Below are 27,722 nucleotides of genomic sequence, written 5' to 3' on the forward strand. Positions count from 1 at the left end.
ATCAATATTTCCCACAGACATGCATTTCTTCCATCACCCTTTGTAAACAGAACTTGCTGTTGACAGTGCTGCTGAATAGCATCCCTGGTGTAAATAAATCCTCAAGGCAAGGAGATAGGTCTAAGGGCAAAAGGAAAGTTTCATCCCTTATGCCTTCACTGAATTAGGTGGGTTTATATAAAATCAATAACCACAATTAAAATTAAGAGAGAAGAGTAAAAGTCCATCAGCAAAAAGATTTGAAGTAGTATTTGCTCAGACTAGTCCAAAACCCTTCACCCTTGGAGGCTGCAATCTAAGGAAGTTGCCTGAGCGTGTTAATTATTTAAAATGAAAGCAATACAGTTGCTGGCCTTTTGCGATAATCAATCTTTCAAAAAGTGTCAGGTGTCTCCAAAACATGTGACAGGTTGGCAGTTTGTAGCATCTACTGTCAAGCCCTAATACCAGGATTTTCTCTGGAGCCTGAAGGAACTCATCACCTCAACTAACAAATCCTAAAGACAACCTGTCTGGCTTACTGAAAATGAGATGGAGAAGCTAAATTAGAACCATACATCTCCTATTTGCTAAATTAAAGCCGAAAACCAAAACAAACACTGGAAGCGTGTATATACATATATATAGACACACATTCATGAATACAGACAGAAATGCATATAGAGATATGTATAGGTAGATATATATCCGTAGCTGTAAATTATAGACATTTACTAAGATCTGTATTTACTACCTCCTACAAGCCTATTTTACAGTCTAAATTTAGGGAATTTTCTTCTCTTAAAAAAAGGAAAGAAAGGAAGGGGGAAAAAAAGCAGCATCTGGTTTGGGTTTTTAAAGTCTCTTTCTGTTTCTTCCACTTGAGTACGCAAGAATAAAAAATGTAGAATCAGCAAGAAAATTCTTGCTTCCCATAGAGTCTGCTTATAAACAAAAAGTTCCCATCTCCAAAATGGTTGACTTTATTAGCATTTGGAGGTGATGAGAAACTTTCTAGCAGTAGTTATTTTACCAATAAATAAGCTCTGTGGATATATCTGTGCAAGTACTTTCAGTAATTTCAAATATCTCAATTATACTTCCCATGAAGAATTCTTTCTTCTTGAAAATAAGGGCACTAGTTATTTACAGGGGATTTTTTCCAATCCTGCTAGCATTAATTGTTGAAAAAATTATTTTGTCCTGTGATTTTTGCAGAAAATTTGACTTTTTTCTGTTAAATAACACAGGAAACAAATCAATAAAAGGCATCAACAAACATCAATCTACAAAATTCTTAATCTGTTAAGATTAAGAGAAACAATGACAGACCATAATATGTGTGATGTGTAAATGAGTAGAGGATACCAGAAAAAATAACACTAAAACAACACTTACAAATAAAAAAACAGAATTCTGAAACCAAACATTTCTAAACTCACGTGGAACTTCTCCATTTCCCTAGGCTTTCTGAAAAATGTTTGTTGCGAGTCAGTTGAAGGGTTTTGTGTCGTCAGTGCTCTCCCTCCCTTCTGAGAGGCACTGCCCTTTTGGAGCAGGGCAACTTCAAATTGTAATTGCCATCCATCAAAAGTGTAATTGCCATCCACTCCAGAACAGAAAAATTCACTTGGTCAACCTGAATTACCTATGGGCAATGGCCTTTCACACACTTCACAGACCTGGCAGGCAGCATCCACAGCACTGTGCCTTTGCAAGAGCCAAGCAGAGCCACAGGCAGCATTTAACACAATTATTACAGCATCATGTACACATTTTTGAATAAAACTACTCTTTGAGGTGAAACATCCTTAAATACTTTGGTTAGAGTTCTATATTGCTAGTGACTTTTCCCTACAACCCTTCACTATAGTTCCACGTCAAAGCTTAATACACAAAACGAATATGCTGGATAACTCAAAGGCGGAATGCAAAATCCATTGGTGGATTTTGTGATTTCTTTTTTTTTTTTAAGGCCTGGCCAAGTTTTAATGGGCTGTCACACATGAACTGTTATGAAAGCACTACAATGAACTGAGCTGATAAGCTGATCTGATCAGAATTAACTGCATGTGATTGCTGCTTTGAAAAGCTGGCCTAAAGAGGCAGCATTGAAAGCAATCTCACAAGTCACTGGTACCGCTTGCCTCAGCTATAAGTAAGCACAGATGGTGAGAAAAGTTAATTAAGAGACATATTTGTTTGGGAATTTGAAATTTCCACCCTCTCTTCTCCAAAGCCAAGCCACAGTGAAAATGTGTTTTACGTTAGCGGCCTAATAAGTTCATGTTTTTGAGGCTCTGTTCCTGTAGATGGAGGTAATAGATAAACAGAATAAATAATTTATGTCAGCAGTTAGCATATGGATTTGCAGCTGATCACTAAGCTACTCATTGCACCTGATAGCTACAACATCTCGTCAATTAAAAATATTCCTTTCTCCACAATCCTTCATTACTTTTTTCCTAACTGGCACAGCTTCTCTCTTATAGCACAACTGTACCTAGCAATGGAGATGTCATCCTTTTGATTCGCACTTTAATGACTGCCTCTTTATTTTATACTCTCACTTGTTCTTGCAGGATTTCATAAGGAACATGTCAGCAACTACATAAAATAGCTTCTGGTGATACACTTCTCTTTTACTTCTGGTTGGGAACTCTCTTACCTACTTCTTTCCAGCCAGTGCTTGATCTTTCCCCAGATTAATTAATGGGGGAAAGCTGGAGCTGTCACCAACTTGAGAAGATCAAAACACATCCTTTACACTTTATATACTGTAAGACTGTGACCAAAGTGACATCTGGCAGATATTTTGCTCAATGGTCCTTCAACAGTATATAATTTCTTGGACCAATTTCCACTTTTTTTCAGCTGTGGCCATTATAATGACAAGGGCCAGTAGCACCAAAGAAATACTGGCTAGAGAATGGTAGGGAGCAATCACACATGAAAGGCCTGTGAAGGTAAGAAAGGGTTAACACCAAGGACAGAGAAAGCCAAGACTTCAGAACTGCAAGTGTAATTGAGAGGTTCTTAGAGAGACACTTCCCAATTCATGCCTACTGTACTATTTATTTCCTTTCCCATCACTGCTGATTATAAGGATGTGCATGTGTAAAAAGAAGTTTCTTCCTCTCTAATCAGACCAGCTCTGCTCCACGAATCCACAATCCACTGTTCGTGACATTACAAAATGAATCAGGCAGGAGGCTCAAGTCAGATCAGGAAGTGACAGCTTTTGTTTAAACAGATATCTTGGAAATTAGTGATGACAGGATTATACGGCATAAGCATTTCACTCTTTGCACTTTCTCTCTAAGGAGAGGTGCAACAGAATTACTTACTGGAAAGATCTTAGTATTAAAAAAATCACAAACCAAACTTGATCGCTGATCATTTCTACTTATATTCCTAGAGAAATAAAGGTCTGTTTGGAATAGGACACCCATGCTATGTATTGCATGCTTCCTGAATTTAAAGAAAGATAATTCTTTGCATTATAATGCATCACATCATATTTGGTATATGATGTGTGAATTTGGTATGTATCAGTAAATTGTTTCTGTCACTCTTATTTTGGTGTTATAGAACCAACTTTGAGTAGAATATTTCACTTACAAAAATGTGTCCCCTAATTAGGTTTACATTTCAGAGAAGAGGATCACATCAGAAAACTAGAAATTGATAACCAACTTCAGCCCTGCACTGAGAACCTTCCTACATCATTCTGCAAAGATTTTAGCCAAAAACTTGATCTGTGTTTGATATATATATATATATATAAATGTATATATACACTTAAAACTAATAACTTAGCCATTATACATATGTATGCATACAAATTGATAATTGTATCTCACACCCCCAGGTGGTTCCTAAACATTCTATTACCTAATTCCATAAAAATGGTAGGTTTTCTAATTTTATAAATGTATACAAAATAAGTTGTTTAAACAGTCAATCACTGAGAGCTCACTACAGATGTTAATCCAATTTGTGTGGTAATGATCAGGTCAGTTTACATAAAGCATTACAGCTGTGCAATGCTGCAGTCCGGCAGTTCTGTCATCAGCAATGAGGCTTACCTACCTGGAACTGGAAATTTTTCCAGTGGACTATGCATAGTCATGCTGACAGTGAGTAAGCCCTTCCATTAGACTTGTCCACAGTGACAGCCTTGCTCCTTTTCTGCTTTTCTATCCAAGGATTGTCAGTGGAAATGTGTAAAAGGAGCTACAGCTCCTTCTACTGGGTCTTAAGGTTTCTAAGATTAAAGATTTGAGATCCTACTAGGGCTTGCAGAATTGAGTGGAAGAATGCCAGTAGTGTCTCATAGCACTCTGCATCACATTTCTTTTTAATTCTGCTTTTCACATTCCAACTAACAGTATAATTTTAGAAGCAATCATGCATTTAAAGAAGCCGTAGAAAGAAGTCTGGGGACAGACTGTTGGAATAGGGACTGCTAAGCAAACTGATTGTCTGATCCATATATGACATCTCAGACGTAACAGCTTGTAAACATTATGTGTAGAGCTCCAAATAATAACTCTACAGATTTAACCAATCATGCTTTGAAGGCTGTCACTGATTTAGTGGAGCATGACCAAATCCTGTTAGAGTGCAGAATAGATTCTAGCTGGAAGTCTTACGTACGCTGGGTTGGGTATCTAGATAAGGATTTCAAAGACATTGTGCATGCTACAGACATGTATGCACATAGAGAAATTAATACACACAGCTAAATTCACCATCCCATGGGCATACAACAAAGGTTTCAAACCCTGCAGGGTAACACACTCTGTAACAGCTCTGTCTGCTTCATCAGAGAATATCACATGGTCAAATTCCTTCATAAGTAAGGACTGACTTTTACAATGGTGAGCATGCAGGTATCTGAGACTGCTACATGAATATCCAAGAAAGGCATAAAAGATTCCTTTACAATTTCAGCTGGAATACTCCAAAGCTGATGAGATCTGTGTTTATTTTATCACTTTACAGATGTGTTTCTTTAAAACAACAGAACAGTCTAAGTAGTTCTTTTGTTAGAGTTAATTCAATGAACAAGATTTCTGAAGATCTGTGAAATTCTATCATCCTTCCAGCAAAATGTGGAGAAAGGGACATGAAGTGAGTCTTTGAGACTTCTGAAAAAGCATAGGTAGGAAACCTGTGTAGATGTGAAAGTGCTCAAAGGACACTATCACTCAAAGGTTCCTATCTTGCCCAGCAGGAATAATCAGAATTACTTTGTCTATTTTTAATCTTCTTGTGTAAAGAAAGTTTGAGAGAAAAGCATGACTAGGTGTCTTCTCCTATTCTGAGCAATACATGCTGTATTTTTCTGGCTGTAAGCCTCTGAGTGTGAATGCCAGAAGAATTTCAAGCCCCTAATATTAAAAAAAAAAAAAAATTACTATGTAAGGACCATCTACCACATTATAATTTATATTAGTATACACAGATCCTGCAGGTTATCCTGCTTCCCAGTATAGCTAGAAATTAGCACCTTCTTGTTTGTTCAAAAACTGCATTGCACTGTTGACTGGGTTGATATGCAGTCTGTTTTTCCCTTAGATAACTCAAGAGCTGAAAAATTACCCTGTTTAAATAAACTTCCTGTTCTTTTCTTTCCTAGGGTGGAAAGACTGTTTTTAATCAATGATTGCAGCACTATGGAAGAGAGATGCCAAGGGTGCTCTCTGATAAAACAAAATAAAAACCTCACCTTTGGCTCTGACATAGTCAGTACCAGCCAGAGTCATAAGGGTCTCTTAACGCTGCACTTTATAAGATATTTTTTTCTTTCATTTAGATTAAAAAAAAAAAAAAGATAATTTTTTTAATTACATTTGGCCCAATTAAATTTAATCTTTTTTGTCTCCTTCAGCTTTTCTCCAAACAGCAGAGAAATCCAAGGCTTTTCTCTTGGTGATGTCTTCAGGGACTAATATCTTTAAGTACTCCAAAGGTAGATCCAACTCCCTGACATTTGTCTGCCTTGAACTTGCAAAGCACTTGTAAGTTTGTTAGCCTCCAAAGTGTCAAAGAACTGCAATGATCTTTAGAAATATTCCATGTAGTAGGTTTTGCAGAAACAGCTTCATACAGCTCTACAACCTACAACTTGTTCTGGTGAACCTGTGTCAGATGAGGGCAAATAAAATCCTCTGAAGTAAAGTAGATATCCAATTGAGCATGTAATACTGGGAAGATTCACAAATAAAGGAGCTCCCCTGTATGCAGCTTTTATAATTGTCATTTACCATAAAAAGGTTGGTTTGAGCCCAGATTAAACAAATCCAAGTTAGAAACAGGAACTAGACTAATTCTACCTTCATAATATACAATGAAACAGACATCCAACCAAATATTAAGGCTTTTTTTTTTTTCTTGGAAACTTGAAATTCATTTGATGCTGCAGAAGGGAGGAGCTGAATTTCCTGGAATGCCTTGCCCCGGCCCTGCTTATGGACTCACCCTCAGAGAATACAGAAGCAGGGAAGGTATGGAAAAAGCGTGTGATCACAGCAGTAGGCGCTGCAATGGCAGCTAACCTGTTACAGCTTCTTACCACCAGTTTAAGAAATCTGTCCAATCTCTGCTGAGTAGCACTGCAACAGCTCCTCAGATGAGCCAGAACCAAGAAATGTGCCAAGTTTGTAAATGTCTGAACCCAGGGACACTGAGGGCAGGGCTAATCAACCAATCTGCACAAAGGTTTATGCAATTCTGCACATTCTAAAATTTCTGCTTTTCAGCAATCAGATAAATCAACTCCCAGGTTGATGTATCATTTCCAGTGACTACATATTAAGAAGCTAAATGAAAACAAATATCGCAGAGATTGTATATGTACAACCTACAGATATTGTACTATGATTCTAGTGGAGCTACCCTCAACTTTAGTCTAAACAAAGGAAAGAGGAACTGTGGAAGTAGCTTGAAAAGACTGAATTTTCAATTCAAATTTTAAACTCTCTTCCAGGAAGTACAGGATTCTTCTTGTATGCTCTTTTGCTAAGCAGAGTCAAACCTTGAGTCACAGAGGGGATAGTGTTTATTCTAAATTATCAAAGTAAAGAAGCAGTTAATTATTTGAATACCCATAGTTTAAGATAAATTAAGCTGTCATGGGACTCCTTTGAGCCATCATTCTAAACAAGGAAAATATCTGAGCCCTTGTGATGTTAAATACTTTACATTTCTTCACAACAGTTTTTATCATTTTCAATGACACCATAATGGAAGTGAGCAAACAGAAGAATCCATAGAGATGTTTAATTTATTCTGAAAACTCATCATCCCAGAAAAAAAAGGTAAGATTTTACAAATTTATTCCTCTCCTTTATTTCAATTACCATGTTAATGTTTGAGACAATTCCTAACCCAAACTTCTGGCCAGAAGTCTGTTGGCAGGTAAGATAGCAAACGTAAATCACATCACAATGACCTTGCAATAAGACTGCATAGCAAAATTTCCATTCTGTACCAAAAGCTGCACTTTCCCGTTTCCCTACTGGAATTCACTATAGGATGGCAAAACTTCATTACTTACACACGGCAGGAGGTTAAGATGCTATGTCTTTTAACAAGTTCTATAGCCCAATGTCCAAAGCTAAGTTCAAATCCAAACATTAAAACAACAAATTGTGGAGTGGGAAAGAAAAGAAGATTGTTTACACTAATGAGATTTTCCCCCATTAACTCTCTTGGGGTCTTTCAAAACCAGAAACTACATGAATGAAATGGCTCTGCTATAAGCAGTCAACAACACCAATATGACAAAACTCACCGTCAGCCTATACTGTGACCCTTTCCTGACTGTCAAATTAAAACACACAACAACACTGAGCCACCCTTCCCCATTCTTTTTGGCCACCAGTTCATGCAATTATAGAAGACCAGTAGTCTTTGCTTAGCAACAAGCTTGCATGTTCACCACTAATCACATTAAAGATAAAGTAGTGAGTCTAAACAAATCTAATGATAAGAAGAGATGCTCTCCTTCTCTGACTAATCCACACAATTTAAAATGTCTGAAATAGAAAGAATAATTCATTCATCTGACAGGCTCACCAGAAACAGAAATGAGGCCCTATATAATGCTGCTTTTCAGATGATGTTTCTGACACCAAAACCCGGGCATACAACAATAATTTCATGCAAGGAGAAAGAATGCTAAATATACAAAAATATATGTATTTGTACTGAGGCATAAAACTTTCACATTTGCTTATGTCTAAGACGCAAACTAATATTTTTTTAGGGTTAGGACTAGTATATGTGAGCTGTTCTGTCTGGCATGGGACATAAAGACTGCTGGAGAAGGGTGCGGAACCATCAGCCCCTGAGTGCCTCCACCTCCCAGGAAATAACAGAGCGCATTCAGGTAACTGCAGAAAAGGTTTTCATTACTTACAGCAGGATGTCCAGCACAGTAGGTGTAGCTAGCATGAGACTGGTAGTGCAAGCTTGCTCTTGGAAAGGTGTATGTATTCCAAGCAGGTTGGCTGCTATTCCACTGGGAGCTAAAGCCAGGGCTCATGGTCACTCTCGATTTACTGTTTTGGTACGTTCTCACTGTGGAGCTGGACTATCAAAAAAGAAAGAAATGCAACGTAAAAATAGCTTTTAGGGTAGAATACAAATAATGCAGCTATAAGTCATCATTGTGCATACATATAATGCCACATGGTCTGGAACTAACTTGAATGTTTCCTGGAAGGAGCTGGGAAAAGCAAAAAATGGATTCCATCAAAGATATCCGTGAAAGAGCTATGTCACTGTAATACCCAAAAGGAAGACTGATGACTGTCAGACTTCAGGCTGGGATATAAATCAAATGGACAATCGATAAGTGATAGAAGTAAGGAGATGTTCTGAAAATGTGTAGAAGGTACAATCCCAAGATTAATTGTAGAAACTTCCATGTCTTTTTATTATATTGACATTTATTGAACCACTGATCAGCTATGGCCATTTTACAGTAAATGGCAGTTTGGGGCCAATGTTTAGATCTATTTCTTGAAGACTTGAAATCCCATCTAGTGGCTAGCTAAGGTTGAGCCATCACAAAGCTACATATCAAATATGCAAAATTCTAAGCACACTATAAAATTTTATGACATTCTAATTACTTAGGAAAAAAAATCTAACATCTTGATTGATTTTTTTTTTTAATTCAATTATTTCATCTGAAAGTAACCTGGACTACAGATATGTAAGTCATATGCATTCTTTCTGTCCTTCTCTCCTTTTACTTTAATTGTAACTTTCTGCTTCTAGTCCTTGTTTTATGAAAAATATTCCTAATAAACATCTACACTGTTAGGGGTGGTTTATTAGGGCAGCAAAAAATAATCAATTTTCAAAAGAGTAGAAGATGCATAGGAGTGGATGCATTTTTAGCAGGTATTTAGGTTGGTCTTCAAAGACATGCAAATGTATTTTTCATTCCATATTCTGCTCTTCATTTGGGTTTTTCTTGCTTTCTTTTTATTGGCAAAGGTGTTCTAAATTTCCCATGCAAATTCACCCCAGCTAATTGTAGTTATTATAAAACTAAACCTATTCTTTTTAGCACATTAAATTTACGGTGACCTTGTTTATACAGGGAAAGCTTGAGAAATATAAACACAAATAATATTTCTTAGAAATGCTTATAAATGTCCCTGTTAGCAAATTGATGCTATCAATTTCAAAAGCTATACTCAAGAATGACACTTCATTTATTTTTACCCTACTTTCAAAGACAATTCTTATACATCATATGTGTAGCATTAACCAAATATCAATATGGGCCACCATCAAACAAGGTGTTTCACATGATCCAAAACCATTCTTACCCTGAAGTGCTTACAAGATAAATGAGAAGGTCAGGGAAAGGATGAAAGAGCATAGTCTAGTGTAGAAGCACAGAAAACAGCTTAATAAACATGACTTTCAGTTTGATTTCAATGCTTCAGCTCAGTTTCATTGGGAGAGAATTAGAGAAATGGAAGAAAAGACAACAGAGAAAAGACATACAAAAAGGTTTCAAGGACACATTCTAGCTGTAAAAATATATACGCTGTAGTCTTTCCAATTTTTAATACTGTATTTAGACCAGCCGCTTGCAGAAACTATAGGCCATGCTGGCATGGGCTGAACATGCCCTCTTAATTTAATTTAATTTTCAAAAGTTTAAGTACACAAAGTTTGCCTCAGTTATCAATTGCTGTATAAACTTTAAGTTCAGGAAAAGGCCAAACGACTTCCTGCATGTGTTTATTTCCTGTGCCGCCGATTAGGAAGCCTGAAAAGAGCAGTTTCCGCTCAGCAGCTCTCAATATCTCGACAGATTCGCCTCCCGCCCCCACTCCTAAGAGAAGGATTCCTGCGGTGTGATTTCTAAAGATTTAACTTACGACTAGCTGAACACAAAGCGTATGAATGAACACTAAAACCCACACTAAACTCTCATTAGTCACTGTGTGTGACAAGTGGTTACTTTGTTCTTACAAAAGGCTTTAGGAGAAAAAAATATCTGCCCCTACAGTTAAAGGGGCTTATTTGAAATAAATCTTTTTGTATGAATTTAAATTACTACAAATCAAAGGAAAGAGGCTACAGCTACAGCTAGGAAAAAAAAAACACCAAAAAAAAAAAAAAAAAAACCCAACAAAAAAAAAAACCTGAGGACTTTCAATGAAGGGTTTTTCTTTTCTTTTTTTTTTTTTTTCCTTCCCTTTTACCCTCTTTCCCCAAAGATCAGAAACTGCATTTTCTTTCCTTTGACATATTACTTATCTTTCAAATCACTCCTCAAAGACATATCTTTCTTTCTGGGCCTTGGTAGACTTGCTTCTACATAAGAGATGAAGGCTTGGTTTTGTTTTGGCCACATCAAGTAGATTTTTAGCCCTAATGTACTTTTCCTTGTACATTTCTCCCCTCTATAAACTTCAGGTATTCGAGTGTGCCTGCTTATTAACTTCTCTTGAGAAGTTGATCCCTTATTGAATATTCTGTGAACACTGAGCTATCCTAATAATAACTTTGCTCCTTGCTATCATTTCTGATGGGTTTTCATTGTATGGACCAGTGGAAGGTATCTGTGGCTGATGGGATGTAAAGGTGCGTTGTTAGTTGTGATAATTGTTAATTGATTATTTTCACAATGGCAGCAAACTCCACTACAGTAAGGAGAGATCTGCTACTGGCACTACATAGATGTGCACAATCCCTGTTCACTTCTGAGAGAAAAAGAGCAAAAATTAGCCTGTTTTTCACACAGCCTACCTGAGTTGCTGGGCAGCCTTCTGCCCGGCTTTTGTTTGTGTCCCACACAAAACACCCTCCCGGATCTGTCCCCATGCTGGGGGCACGGTTCAGCCCCAGTGCTAAATCCAGGCACAGAGTTGAGCCCCTCTGCCCCATTCATATTCTCCCCCCAGCTCCTACCCCACACAGGGTGCATTAGGAACAGTGAGGCATTCAGAGCACCAAGGATGCAGAGGGTGTCCTTCCCATGCAGATCTCTCAGGATGCAGAGGCACAGAAATGAGCTCCCACAGACCCCTCAGGCTGGCTGGGAGCCGTGGGTGAGAGGTCCCTGAGAGGAGACCCCTCTGCTCTGAACAGCTCTGGTCAGGGACCACCATGTCTGAACCCATAAAAGCTGCTCTCTTGCTGCTGGATCACTTCCAGAAAAAACCCAAAACACATAGCAAAATAAAGCAAACGTCAGTGGAGACACTCACAGGATAATTGTCTTTGAAATCTTGAAGAAATGCAGCTTGTCTGCCAGAAAATAGGGATCTCTGCACTACCAGCCTCAAAGTCCCAGGACAGCCTGGTCCCTTCAGGTGGTCAGGGAGCAAGGATGTGAAACCAGGGACTCCAAAAGTCGATGGTTTGATTTTCTCTGCTCAGCAAAATGCTGCATACGTCTGCAGCCTTCTCAGCATAGTGAAGAGGCAGCTCTGGGAAAGACACTGGACCACCTGGGAGAGCTGGGAGGGGACAGTGGTGCCCGGGGGCAGGTGCCCAGGTGCTGGCAGCGCAGGGCAGGCCCTGCCAGGCGCGGCTGGGGCCATGCCCTGCCATTCCCTGCCATTCCCGGCCGGCTGCCACCACCCACACACTTCAGGGCACCGCTGCGCCCTGCCGCCAAGGCGGCGTTGCCTCTGGGAAAATGGATTTGAAAAGAGCAAAACGCTGCTTGGGAGTGAGGGAAAAAGTGAGAAACATGCCTGTGAGCACCGGGGGCAGAGCGGGAGGAGGGTGAGAAGGCTCCCCTTAGGCCCTGGAGAGCCCACCTGGAGCAAGCGTGGGACAGGAGCTGTGAAGAAACGCATGCTGGAGGAGGTGGAGATGTCCTGAAGGAACTGTGGCCTACACTAGAGCAGAGGATGAACGTGAGGAGCAGGAGAGGGAGAACATCCAACCTCCCTGTGCCAGCAGGAGCTGGAAGCAGGCTCAGGCTCAGGAACAGAAGACTAAAATTGAACCTGGGAAAAAGGCAGAGGGAAGAAGGGTTGGGTATGGTCATAATTTCCCCTTCCTTCTCACTATGCCAACTTATTTGAACTGGTACTAAGTTATTTTTCCCACGTGGAGTCTGGTTTTGCCTGTGAAGCTAATTGCTAAATGATCACCCTGTATTTATATTGACCTACGAGCTTTTCCACCCCTTTTTTATAGAGGAGGGGGAGTAAAAGAACCTCTGGACGGGTGTCTGGCTCACCACAAACTGGTGCAGGTCTTGTGGCACGTGAGCTTTTACTCAGGATTTAGAAGTGTGTCTCTCTCCTCTTAACTACTGATTCCATCAAGAAAAGGAATCACCTCTCCCCATAATCCTAATGTCTTATTTATAGCTCTTAGGTTGTCAAAGGCAGATCACAACTGCCACTTCTGGGACAACGCAGTCCCCTTTTCTCAGAAAACTTCTGCAGAAAATTATTATATTAAAACAAACAAAGCCCATCACCAAACTCAAAATCAACAAAAAAAAAAAAAAAACACAAAAACTTTTGCACTCCTTGTTATGTCTTGCCAGAAATAAGAAATATTATAAAGCAAGAAGAGAATTTTCTTTTCCTTGAGTAAGCCAGTCCAGCACCTTTATACCCCAAAGGCCTAATACAATGTAAAATCGAGATCAGTAAAATTTAAATGTCTAAGCATATTTTAAAGTGTAACTTTTTTTTTCTGTGCCTTAATTTCTCTGGTTTATAAGTATGGATAATCTTACATTAAAACATTTTGAGTAATCTTTTCCTTGTGTTTGTAAAAGATTTGAATATTTTTGGACATAAGCATGAGTGAAGTGGAAAGTGTTATTAGTATTCTTAGTAATTCTTGAGCTTAACTGCTTTCGGTTCTTAGTTCTTGTAATAGCTGAAGTGTGAAGTCTAACAGTGGAAAAAATAGAACATAGTATTTATGGAACACTTTTTATCATCAAAGCACTGTGCACATTTTAAATGATGGCAATGTTTTTGACTGGTGCAACATTTCCAACTTTTAAAGTTTATAGTGGATGTAAGAACTAGCAGCCTCTCTATTCATAAGTGAATAAAGCACACCCTTGGACTAGGACATTAAACAAAATTGATAGTTCTGACACAGCCTTAGTCTTCATGTCATCACACCCGTGCCCTCCACTCTTTTGCATTACAGTGTCATCATGCATTAAACTAACAGGAAAACTATATGCTAACTTCTGAATTTCTACACCACATCAAATACAAGATTTACTACATCTATCAGACACCTTTCTGCCAAACATTCCAAGATGCTATGATTATTATTGGCTTTGGCACTCCAAAAGAAGGGAGAGGCTCAAATGTTCTCCTCCACCACACTACCTCTTGACTAACATTGACTTTAAAAAAAACAAAACCAAAACCAAAAAACAAGTGGGATTAAAGAGGTGTAAGAATCTGAATTCAGCCTCCCATTTCCTCATCTTTTAAAAGCAACTTTACAGAGCAATGATGTCATTTTCTTAGCCCACACAATTTGAGCTGTTTTCAGTCCCCTGGATTTTCATTATAGAATGGTTCTGTCTTCAGCTGCATCTTCTGTTGTGGTTTTTTATTTTTTTTTTCCCTGAAAGGAATTGTGATTGAAAGGGTATCCACCCTCTTCCCATATCCCTTCAAGGGATTTGACATCCTCTATTTTGGATGCTAAAATGATTACAGAAGATGGAAAAAGCCAAGGAGACAAAGTGCCATTCTGGAGATACTGCTTCCAGGAACTTTATGCCTGTATTTGGATCAGGCCATGATGCAAAGCACAGTCCTGTACTCTTAAAAGTTTGTATGCTTTACAAAATACTACTGTTCCCATACTAGAAATCAAAGGTTTCCTATGATCTGTAAAAGTAAGAAATGAAAATAGCTTCCTTGGAACATTGTTGCATGAGCTAAAATGTTGTGGGTTTTTTTAATGCTCAGAGAAAATATGAAACTGGCAAACCAAATCTGATGTTAGTTCAAAATCCCCCTGAGAGACCTTAAAGATTTAGGAAACTGAAGAGCAAAGGTTGTTTTTTTTTTTTTTCTTATGGGCTTGTTATGAAAACTAAACATGGAAGATATTGCAGATTGGTTTTGGTTTTTGTTTTAATGGCAGAAAGGAGGAATTTTGTGCTGCTATTTTCCTCAACATAATCATTCACCATAGCTTGCAAATATTTTACAGTCTAGGACCAGATTACGTCTGTTTCATTAAGAAATGAGTTTTTAATATTTGGCCATTGCAGATTTCAAGTTTATCAAGTTTGTCTCCTAACTTTAAAAGAAAAAAAATACCTTAGAGACATGATCAAATTTTCAAATTTGAGAGAAACATTGTTTTTCCAGACATGGGATTGAAACTCAATATGCTCTACCTGGAAAAACAGGATCAACTGAAAGAAATAGCATTCCACGGAAACCACAGAGAAATGATGAAGCTGTATTTCATACCTCGGCATACATGTAAGATTACAGCTCATCCAGAGGATCCAAAAGCACTGAGCGCTTGCCCCACATCATGCCAAAAGCCAGGATCTGCAGCCCATCTTCCCCCTCCCAATAAGTGAGAGAGGAATGCTCTCTTGGCAGGCAGGCTCCCTGCCAGCCAGGTGAAAGGGACCCAGGCCTGCACAGCTGGAATACTTACAGCTGGGGCCCTGCACGAGTGCTAAGTTGAGAGACTTTTTAGGATAGGTCTCAAATAACTCAAGGAATGTAGTCCAGAAAAAGATTTTGCCATTCATTATTTTCCCCCAGAATTATTATGCCTTGAAAACAAAATATATATGGCTTTCACACTTTCTGGTTAGAATTGCTGTCATTTCCAGTGACAACACTGTAATTCATGTTGTACTTTTAACTGTTACTCGAATCCCAAGAGCATTTTTTTCCTGGGCAAAATATGAAACATTACTCTTGTAGTTACAAGAGAGTGAGCAGAAGAGCTGAAAAAATGAAGGCCTTCACAGCTTGAGGAAGAGGCCATGAAGAGGCAGGTTTTCTGCCATCTTAGCATCCACACCAGGGGCAAAGAATTATTAATAGGAGATAGGCCAGTGGTAATGCAGATTAAAGCCTTAAAACCTCTTGGCAACCTGTGTGGGACTCACCAAAAAGTTGCTGCTACCTGATAATTCTCTAAGCAAGAGACCACTGGGTTTCAGTCAACTTCTGCACACACACACCTCTCCAAAAGCACTACCACCACCAGCTCTCAGGAGGCAAAGTCAGTGCAAAGGCCAAGAGTCTCAGGAAATGCTCCTGTACTTCAAACTAATTTCTCCAGAATAAGAAAAGGAATTTTGCATGCATAAGAGACGCCTCTAATGGTTTTGTTACCCATGTAGTACCAAGACATATGGAATGGGGACATTCATGTTTCTGGACCATTCATTTGTATGTCTTCCTTTCACAGAAAGGAAATTGAAAGGTGACTTTCCAAAATGTATGAATTTTATTTGTTTAACTTGGTTATCTTCTTTGTAAAAAGTAAACTGGGATTAAAATGTATTTAGTCCAAATGGGATTCTTTTTGGTCTAGTTTAAACCTTTGATTTACTTTTAAACATAGTGAATATCTTGACTCCAAGTAAGGCCATGTCAAAGTTTCTTCTGTTCAGAATATTATTTAGTCAATGTATTGTGATAAATTTAAATCATAACAACCTCAGAAGGACACTGAATATGACCTTGTAATGGTAGGTCATTAAGTAATTATTTTCTGAAAATAAATCACACTGGCATTTGTTAAATTTACTCCAGCCTTTTTTTAAAACATCACGGTTGCAATTTAAAGCAGTGATGCACTGTGTTAACCCAAGATGAGCATGAACTGAGTGTTTCTAGTAAACTCTGGTAAGATAGCACACGTTAAGACCCTTTCACAGATAACCTGAATACTTCTGATTTCTAAAGAAGTCACCCACATAAAATAAACCACTCGATGCAATACTCCTACAAATGCATATGCAGCCCATCTGTACAGAGTAACTGGAGAAAATTATGTTCTTAAACCAGCAGCTGTTAAGCACAGAAGTCACAGAGGCAAAGAATTTGTTCTAGATCAGAAAGGCTATTGGTGAACAGTATTACTAAGGATAATTGCTGATAACATACAGAACATAACACTGACAGATCTCCAGAGTAATATTTTTTACAAGGTCTAAGAATCCCTGTTTTGTATGTGCCTGTTACCACTCTTAAAGGAATTTTCTGCAAAATACACAGCAGTATTTGGGACTTAGAGCATTCCCTTGGTAAACTACAGAACAAAACAGGGTGCTGTAAAAATTTAAAAAAAAAATTTATTGTTATAAATGTATTTCCTTAGGATCACATTTCCAAGTACACAGAGCTCTTATATATACTCTGTTGTAACTCAACAAACCACTTATATCTACATCTTATTTTTCTGTGTAACACTAACTGCAACACAAGTTCAGGAGCTTTACAGATTAATGACTGATTTTAGCATTTACCTATGTGCCAAGTTGGGACTTTTTACAGACAGCTAACATCTTTTGTGAAACTCATTATTTTTTGATAGTTTGGGTAGAAAAATAATTATTTCATTAACACTTGAATTCCTTCTCCTTTTACAGTACCCAAAGGTATTTTTCACTATGTTCTACAAGATCTTAACATTTTTTCTGATGTATCTGTTTACTTAATGTATATTGAATTACTCCATGAACAATAAATCAACCACTGTCTTGGATACAAAATGCATTTTCCTCACACTAGATCTGCAATACACAGCTACACAGCTTTTTTTAGACAACCCCAAGAGTAACAACTGGCTGACAATTTAAGCAAATCTGAAACATTAACCAGTGAATGTAATCTGGACTGAGATATCAGGGAAGAGGGATGCTTATGAACTGAAAAATGTCCGTGGCACAACATCACTTCTACAATTCTACCAAATACAGTCAAATTTCTTTCCTTGGCCCCAGTAGGGCAAGTGTTGATTCCAACATCACATGCATATTACAAGCCTTCATGTACAGAAAATGCTTACTTTACTAAATGAGCGCAGTTATGAAACACATTTGGCCACTGGGAAGAATTCTATAAATCCTACAAAACTAACCAATGTACTCCAGCTAACTCCTGTGGATGGGTTTGCATGCTTTTGTAAACCTCACTGTGGGATTAGGACATTTATCAAAGCTGTGATTTCCTTCCCATAATATTATATCTATTGTACACCAGGAGTTCTGCAGGTGCATGATTTATCCATCCTGTCATTAGCTACAATACCCTGCAAACAGTTTTTATTTTCTGCTGGAGAAACAAATACTCCCCCCATAAATTGTTTTACTGCTGATTGGTGAACAGGCTCCTGCTCCCTTGACAATAAAACAGCTTGCTTTCTCTGACCGTGGAGTTATAATTTCCAGCACAACAATCTGAAGCTCAGCACCATTTCTTATGGAATTAAGTAATACAGGGAAAATTACAGCTCACTTTTCAATATCACGCCTGAACTCTCATTATCTGTTAAGCACCAAGACGTTTGATCACTTGAGGGACATTACAGACAACATAGCCCCAAAGATCCAACCAAAGGAACACAGGAGGATGAAGCAAAAAGGCAGATAAATAGAACAGGCAAAATCATCTTTTTAAATTTAAATGAAAACCTAATATGAATTTTTCTACTTGAATCAGGATTTGCCAAAGGTTTCTGTTGGGCTGAAAATGCTCCATGGACATTTTAAATAGCAAGGAGCAAACTGGATAGCCAGGAAATCCAGAAATGAAAAGCTATTTCTTACTCAGTGGAATCATACTCAGACAGGCCTTTCACTCAAATTAATTATTTATAGAACCACATATATTGTATATGACACATTTGAATGTGAAAAGGCTAATATCCTCTGTCTTTTACAGTACTCAACTGATCCATTAGAAATGTAATAGACAGTCTAATAATTCTATTACTTCAGTAGGACAGACAAAAAACAAAAGAGAAAGTGGAATGAACTACAAAGAGAAAAAGAAAATAAGACATTTTCAAGACCATGTCTCAGGGTATTCCAAATCAATTTCAACTGCCTCAGATATCTGTTGAGTATCAAATACAGAATGGAGTAACATGCACACAGGCACATGCACACAGTTGTCAAGAGAAGCTGTTTTTTCTTCCCTTAAGCTTTGGGCATTCATACTGGAGAAGAGAGATGAGCAAATTATAACTGGGAAGTTGACTATAAATTGTATGATTTCAGTGAAGCAAGAACTGGTTTTCCAGGATACATCAATATATGGTTACAGATTTCATTATAAAATAAGTAAATCTTAATGAAAAATGACATTAAAATTTCCAAAATAAAAGACAATAGAAATACCTAAATGATAGTATGCTATAGGATCAGAGCTTATAAGATTTTCTTAGTTTTGCTTTTATTCCCTTGGGGAAAAAAAAAGGCAAAGAAAGGCTATTGAAATCTAAATAATTCTGCAGATTATTGACAATCCTGTAGTCTAAACTAGTATGAAGGAGACACAGGCATCAACAAACAAACAAAAATATTATTAAGTTAATGGAACACTTAGTGAATCTGAAGGAACAGTGCAGCATGAGGTACACGAGGCACTCATGCTGAACATCTGACCATGTAAAGCTTCTCTGGCTTTGGTCTGCACGGCATTCGCAACAATGGGACTACTCATGACCTCAAAGTAAACCATGAGTATAAGCAAACAGATCCCTGACAAAGCTTTGTCAAAACTACTTCTTGAGTTAAACACAGTTCTCTCGTGCATCACTGTCTACTGTATGTAAAGATGGTATCAGTCAAATGCTTCTAGATATAACACTTTTACTATAAAATATCAATGTAAATGCAAACAATCAACCTCCCCATAATAGTCCTTTTCCTTCAAACTATAAGTCACTCCTTTTATTCTTACCAGCTAAAGATACAGGGCTGACTTGCTTTTGGCCAAGCCACAAGTGTTTCAGATTGGCTTTTATACTTTATGAATTGATAAACCAAAATAACAATAACAAAATGCCAATTACTTACATTTTAGAAAGGTTACTGCAGTAAGAAAAACACAGACAGGTCTGAAAATAGCTTCAGTTGTCATGAAATTACACTGCTGAGAAAAAGTAAGCCCAACACACTACACATTGAGGGGCTCTAAGTGGAAAGCAGAGATCTTTTGAATCCTGTTAGAGGGTGCTCAAATAAGAGAAGTCATTGAGCCTCAAGAGAGGAAACCCAGCTGAAGCTCCTCACAAAGCCTGGCATGTGGAGCTGTACTTCTTCACTTAGGAAACACTGACAGCTAGGGGAATAACTCAGTGCAACTCAGCCTAAGATAGTTTTTCCCCTACTGCCCAACAGGATGAAGAAGATTCAGATCCTTCCTACTGAACTTCATAAACTTGACAGGTAAACAGGGGGACAAAAACCTCTACTTTTGTGTTTTTCTCTGTTGTAACCAGAACCTCCTTTCATATTCCCAAATGTTTGTTAAAATGTTAAAATCCAGATTTTAAAATATAAGTACAGCAATCATGTACAGTCTGCAAAAATCAGATGAGAAATTAACAGAGACTGAGCAGAAGAGAGAAGATTGCCAGAAACCACAGCAGAAGGCTCTGAGGTTAAACAGACACTGTCCTGTCACATTGTTCCCATCTGGTTTAAAACCTCTGCTTCTCAAGTCAGAGTCTTTCTAGAGTTGATGACTGTATTTCCAAAGCCTGAAGATGAGAAGATTTCTTACCCCTCTGTAAGGACACTGGTCTTAAAATGCTAGAGAATTAACAGAAAATTAATACCCTAGAAATTCCTTTAAAAGGCATATTTTGAATCTCATGTTTCTATGTCAGTAGATGATCTCTGCAGCTCTGTGCTTAGAATATAAATTTCAGGAAAATTTCCCATACAGTGTATTCACTCTTTTGTATCCCAACATGTATGGGTGCCATGACCTTATAGGAGAAACAGGAAAAAACAGTAATAATAAAAGATTTGTACAGTGGCTTACAAAATTAGTTACCCTATTCTATGTGAACAGTTCAGAAATTTTGAAGATTCTTAAAGAGATATTTTGGAGGCACATTATTTGTTCAGTTTAAAATATATTTTAAAAGTTCCAATCACCTATAAGTAGCTTCATGATTATTTAAGTGCAACTTTCAGTATCTATTGAACTGTTTCATAGATACTAAGAGGGTAAGTAAATGAGTATAGATATAAAAGAAAGGAATCTCATCTACTATATCTGGAATAAAAAGATGGTTTTTCACCTGAGGAGGAAAACTATTATTTGGAAGATCAAAAATCACCATTACCTCTGAATCAGGCTTTTTATGTGACTTAAACAATCACAGCTCTTTCTCGGCCTCTGTAACAGAATTTACTGCTTCGCCTTTTTCATCCTACAGGAGAATGTGTAACATCTTTTGTCCATTCAAATTTTAACAGCAAAGTCCCAAATCAATCACCAATCATCTAATCACTGAATCAGGTTTTTGGTCAATTTTCAGGTATATAATTATATAATTATAATTATAATATATAATTAGTATGAAAGCTTGTATGATCAAGAACAAACACAACAACAGAAAGGCCTCTAGTAATCCACATATATCATGTAAGCATAATTAAGTGGAATAAATAACAACAGGCAGAATAACACAGAGGACGTTTCCAATTTTATTTAAATCTGATGGCAGACTAATTTTTTAATGAAGCAAAAAGCAAGAACACGAATTAGGTGGATTTAAGAAGCTAACAGCATAAAAGAGCAAAGATGGGGGACGTAAATTTGAGGAGCTGAATCATTATAATAGAGCTTTACTCCATCTCATTTGGCTATGTATATTTACATGCGTACATCTATGTCTATATTACATGAGGGGAAAATGTTGAAATTAAGAATGCCATGTTACAACATTTTGAACATTCTTTTTAACTTATATATTTTAAAAGAAACATTTATTTAGGAGGAAAGGGTTAATATAATTATTTTAACTGTCTGCTGTAAGCTTTTATGGAACATGAATGCAGAAAGACACAGGAAAAAACATTACAGTCTACAGCTTAAATATTGAAGAAAATTCAAATATATTTATGTTGCTATCTCCTGTAATTTTAGAAATATCTGCTGTAGATGGTCATTATACCCAAACTGCAGATACTGCTGCGCAATGAAATAGACAGACTTAAACTATTCAAATATTTGATGGCATTGTCAACCTTTTAACAAAAAAAAAAGGATGCTGAAAAAATGCTAGTCACACCATGATTTGAGGTTACCCACCTTTTTTAAAGGCCTCTTTTACTTAGGCCATGATACAAAAGAATGTGTATTTTCTACACTGACTTTCCTAATAAGAATTGTTAACTTAGATGGATAGATCAAATTGATAGAACATACATAAGGGGTTTTTTTTTGCTGCTGCCCAATATTCTGATTTGAGTCAGAAACATTGTAATTCATAAAAAACTCTCTAGAGAAAATATTATTTAATGCAAAACAATTTAATTAGTTGATGAAAAACCATTTTTAGTTTAAAAAAAGATTTTTAAGAAACAGAAAATTTTACTCTAAAAAAGTAAATATTTCCTTCTATCCTCAAATTCAAGAAAAAATATGCGGGAATAAAAGCAATAGAATTCAGATTTAATAAGGCAAATTTTAAGAAATTATTTGATTTCATGGATCACATCCAGCTGATCAAAGAAAGGCAAATTTGTTAGATGAAGCAGAAGAGATAGTGTTTATCTGTCTCTTTTAACATCACAGTCATACATTTTGGCAAGATTCTGATAACCATTCATCTGCAAAAATTTCATAACTTTAGGAGGTGTCATTCAGGCCCTGGATGTCAGTTTTGTTCTGGATGCCAAGGTTCCAGTGCACCAAGAACCCTTAAGCATATGCACAGCTGTAAGCACAGGAAGAAGTCTACAGGAGCTCAGAGGATTCGTTACAGTACTAGAATCATAGAAAAGATTTTCATTTGAAAGACTTAAATATCTAACAGAATTGATCCTGTGCTGAATGTAAAAACTTCATTTCTTCGCAAGAACAAAAAGATGGAGGCTTAGATAGGAAACTTGTTGTTTACTTTAAAAGGATATAAATCTTCATGATGCAGGGTATAAAAGAAAGATTAATACTCTCTGGGCAGGATAGTCTAGTCTTATTATGCACAGTATATCTGGCACCTTGTTCTGAAGCATTTAGCAGTGGCTCATGGAACAAGAGATGTTTAATGGTCTGATACGGCCTTGCTGCATCGATCACTGTGATACAGCAATCAAAACCAGAGGGTGCATATGGCCCCATTTGAGCTTTACATGAGAATTCCACTATGCTAATCTCTAAAACATAGCATCAGATTATGCATTTCCCTCCCTTGTGCTTTTCCTTGCTTGAAAATAAATAAATCAATCAATACCGCTATGATGCAAAATTTCTGAACTTAAGGAACATCAATAGTGTTTGTAGGTTCTTGGCAGAATGCTACCTCTCTGGTAACAGGGTTGCAAATTGCAAGGAGCCCTATTGACCTTCTTCTTTTAATAAACTCATTTTTGGAAAAAAACACACACACATTCATTATGTCTCTTACTTCCTGGAGGAAATATTGGTGCAGCTAAGGTCTGGAAACAGAAGACACAATAACAGGAACAAATGACTGAAATATTTCACTGTCTTGCTTCTTCCCTCAATATTCTTCCTACTTCTATTTACTTTCTATTAGGGCTATTTTTTTCAAAAGGTGAGTCATCCATTGTACCTTTTTAAAAAAACCCACATTTTTGAATGAAAAAAAGATGACAGAAAAGAAAGAATTGGTTGTGTAATCTGTATTTAAATCCTTACATTTGACTAGAGAAACTCAAGAATTTGCAGACAAAGTAACTAAGAAACTAGCATCTAGATTTTCAATTATCACCAGCTCCAGACTATTCCTGGGTATCCATTTCATTGTCCTCATGACTCTTCCATTCCTCTCTGATTTCGGCACACTTCTTGTGAAACCTTTCTCACTCCTTTCTCTTTAGATATTGCTAACAGTTTATAGTTAGGTAAATATACGTAGAATCCTCACCTGATAATTTGTATCCTCATCTGACTCTCAGGAGACAAACAACAATTTAAAACACAAGATTAAAGAATTTGAGGTTTATAACGACCAACAAAGCCTCAGTAACCAAATGTCTGACATGAAAAAATCTATTATTAATTGCTTCTGATAAGAAGCACAGGCATCTCCACTGATTTTAAGAGTTGATATAAACTTTACTGGTTTTAATCTTTTTTCCCTCTTCAGGGTTCACTGAGTTATGCTGAGATGGATATCCATGAATTTATAACATTTTAAAGAGAGATAGTGAAGTTTTTTTTTTTTAACTACTAAAACTTGAATGTATAGTCTACATGTAAAGTCTACTCTAAGGTAGACTTTGCATTTTAGTAAATTATTGTTATTGATATTAAATATTATTTAATATAAAGCAAAACAGTCATAAGCATGTCCCAGTTGGACTGATCACAGATGTCAGCTGGGAAATGAGAATTTATGCTAAAGTCCCCAACTGAGCAGTAATGACATAAAAAGAGTTTAAAAGATAAATTTTCAAAGAAAAAGATACTCACATATTCTTGTAAGTATGCTCTATTAGCATCTTATATCAATTTAGTATTTTCTAAGCAAAAGAACTCTTATGGCAATTTGGCAAATAGAAACCCCCAGGGGTAGCCCTCTTTCCACTTAGTAATTGACAACTTTCCCAATGAATGCACAGTCCAGTCTTTTCCCTCTTACAAGCACAATTTAAAGTCTACAAAGAGCAATGTGATGGTTTTCAAGTACCCACAAAGAAAAAAGTGATAATGCGAAAGAAAATCTACAGATGAATAAACATGGGTAAAATTTTGAAAATGGCAGAGAACCAGCTGGGAACTCTTCCACATAGACTTGGTTATGCAAAGAGAGAAACACTAAACTTGCTTAATGATATCTACAAATAAAATTAGGTAATTAGCAGAGCTGCACAGTCATGGGACACTCCACCTAATATTAACTATTCAATAGATAAAAACATTATAGGTCACTGTGAAAAACAGTAAGTTTCTCCTATTGAATATTCCCTAAAGGTTAGACAAAGGTTAGACAATATTTTCAACAAAACAAAAGTTTCTTCTTTTTAATTAATGTTACCCCAAACTAGGGAGAAACAGGAGAAGGTGTTTAGAAGACCTACTTTTTGACTTTTTCTTCCAAAGTGGCACAATGAAGCATCAGTCTGACACCAGCAGATGCTAAATCATTTTTTTTTTTTTCCTACTGTATCTAAGAGAGAAGGTTTTTCTGGAGAACACAGTTCAGTTGCTAAATTAATATTCACATTGTATTTCCACATTTCTACCCCAGAATGAGAAAGGTCAGATCCTGTGGAGACAGATCTGGGAGGTGGGGAGAGTCAACCCCTGAAAGAACAGTTAGGAGAGCTATAGGCATGTTGTGTAGTGCAGAAAGTGGAAAGATCACACAATGAAGCACTTTGACTTCATGCCAGGTATACCCTGTGAAATGAATTTCAAAATGAAGATTTAGATTACAGACGGCTTTTCCAAGCCATTGCTGGCAGGAGCACAAGTGTGGAAAAGCTGTGACACCAGCAATTAGGGATAGAATAACCTGAGATATTAAGAGAAACTTGTCAGGCAAAACTTAAAATATCTAAATATTTCTCCTAAATATTTGCCAAAAGAAGAAATAGAAATTGCTTTGGCTCTGCTTGCCTATAAATTTGCACCTTCTGGATTTATTTTTTTTTAAATATTCACAGATACTAGTTCAGAACTTCTATAAACATAATACTAATTCACGTCTAAAAGCATCAGGAACAGAGAGGCTAAAGATAGAATTCTTTTAAAATATAGCATGTGGTGTGCCAGCCACACAGTCCTATGAATTTCGTGTTTATCCTATCTGTCCAAGTAAAACACGCTGTGAGCATCTAAGCAAAGCTTCTTGAATTCCTCGCTTAATGTTTGCAAGGAATCCAGTTGAAGGAGTATTTGCTGAAACAATAAAGTTGAAGAAAAGAAAGCATACACATTTAATGAGTGACCAAAAAGGCAAACTACTTAAGTCCTATCTTAAATGACCCTTATTATTAACCATTCATGGGGAAAAAAATCCAAACTAGTAATTAACGTTTTAAAACCTCATGTAATGTCTGCACAAACGCTAGCAGTGCCATCAGAAATGACCACTGCAATGAAAAGAGTCATATGCTTTTCTAGAAAACCCTGAAAATTGTAAAGAAAAGAGCCATTGAATATATTATTTCCCAGTACTTAATAGAAAATTATTATTTTTTTGTAAATTTGGATCATTCAATCAGAATTTACAAAACATTTAAAAAAGCTAATGAGCTTTTTTTTTAAGTAGGGTGGAAACAGTTCTATAGTCTCCAACACTCAACACCAGGGACAAAAATTATTTGCTACCCTTTAACTCCGAAAAGAAGATGCAGAAGTTGTTAAATGTAAATGCAAAGAACTGGGCTGGCTCCTGCTTCCACAGGGTGAATGAAAAATTGCCATTGGCACTCTTTCAGGCAGGATGTATTTCTAAAAATATCATCCTAATCTACAGTATCTCTCTAATGTCTCCACCAAGCTGCTTGTCACTGTCCCCAGCTCCTTAGTCAGGTCTTCCAGGATAAAGAAGTGGAAGAAAAGATGTCCAAACAATGCTCCAGACAACAAGAGGTTAAAATCACATAGCTCCAGTTTGCTGCAGGAATTATTTCAGATCTCAGCAAATCTCACAGCACAAAGACTTTGCCTTTTACTTCTCCTGCTGGGTCTAGCTAAGGATTGAGCCCCATAGCTGAATTTTGAGTATCCTTAAAGTTTGTGGATCACAAATTGTAACAGATGTCCCTGCTGTGCAGGGAGTTTTGTTTAAAGGTCCATCTGCCTGCAGACTGAAATCTGGGATTCTTTGTTTGCATCCTGCAAAACCAGATCATTCAGGCCACTCACCGTAAAAACACAGAGATTTTTTTTCTGAGGGGTATGAAAGATCAATACATTGCATACGTTTGTTCCTCTAAAAAGAGGAGTAGCTTAGACCGTCTCAGGGTTTGGCAGGACACAGTCTGACTCGTGGTAATGTTGCCTCCACAGGATTGGCTGCCTGCTGCAAGAAGGAAATGGATATAGGCACCTACAGCTTTTTTCTTTAAACCCCACGTAACATTGAGCGCTCTACATGTCTGGGGATGTGGCAAGCCTCAGCATGGCTAGATGGAGAATTTGGGCCAGGGAGTGGAACACAGGGTCCAGAATGTGGTCATTTAGAGGAGAAAGACAAAGAGACTACAGCACTGATATATTTAACAAAAAGATGCAAATGTTTCCAAAATCTGAGCAAAAGAAGATAGTAACGATGAAATTACATGAAAAGAGAATGGAAGAGAAGTGAGAGACTATGAAGGAATGAAAATCAGGACATGGGAAGAGAAAATAACAGAAAGGGTACAAGTGAAAAGAGAAAGAAAAAGTATTTACTATGCAATTAGATTTCATGCAGAGATGCACTCAATTCCTTCCTCTGTCCAGCTTCCAATACCACTTTTCAGAAGAAATTCTCCACACTCCCCTCAGCACACGAAGGGGGAGGCATGGTGGGAGGAAGGGCTTCTTCATGCTCCTCAGAATCCACTGCTCTTTTCCAGGTTCTCCAATTAGATCAGCACATTTTGGGTTTTGGATGAGAAACTTGCAGGAGTGAATGAGATACTTGCATTTGAGCAGAGCCAACCCCAATCTAGGGTTTTTTTGAGCAGGCATTCACCATACTCTTGGGAAAAGAGGCTCCAGTTTCCTTCCTTGCCTTTCTCAGCACACTTTCAGCCCCACAGTTCTATGTTTCTTTATACAAGTAGCACCTCACTTGTCTGTACATTCTCCAATCACCACCAGGTTCCAGTGGGCCTATTTTCCTCCTGTTCATCCGCTAAGACCATGAGGTTATCTCCTACTCATAATTTTAATTATTTTTTCCTCAGTTCACCTCTTTGGCAGCCAACAGGCAGGCCCACAAGCTTGAGAAACAACCGTACAGAAAGCCAAGAAATTGTTGCAGTTTTCCAAACAGTCTTAAGTGTTGTCTTTGCTTAGGTCAGACCTTTCTAAAAAAGTTTTTATTGGCCTTCCTTTGACTTTTCT

At 37.4% G+C, this 27,722-nt stretch overlaps 1 protein-coding gene across 10 annotated transcripts in view; it reads right to left on the bottom strand.

The window, feature by feature from the left end:
* Positions 1-27,722, bottom strand: part of RBMS3 (RNA binding motif single stranded interacting protein 3) — a 703,009-nt gene that overhangs the window by 479,732 nt on the left and 195,555 nt on the right. For 7 of the 10 annotated variants that reach the window (XM_068206323.1, XM_068206331.1, XM_068206308.1 and 4 more), the window contains one exon: positions 8,408-8,581. The exons of 2 other annotated variants lie outside the window; for them this stretch is intronic. In XM_068206323.1, the coding sequence (XP_068062424.1) occupies positions 8,408-8,581 (174 nt within the window). The remainder of the gene's footprint in view (positions 1-8,407; positions 8,582-27,722) is intronic. One more of the 10 variants, XM_068206349.1, reaches the window with a different exon arrangement.

Source organism: Anomalospiza imberbis, chromosome 1, assembly GCF_031753505.1.
Source record: "Anomalospiza imberbis isolate Cuckoo-Finch-1a 21T00152 chromosome 1, ASM3175350v1, whole genome shotgun sequence".
Taxonomy (NCBI): Eukaryota; Metazoa; Chordata; class Aves; order Passeriformes; family Viduidae; genus Anomalospiza; species Anomalospiza imberbis.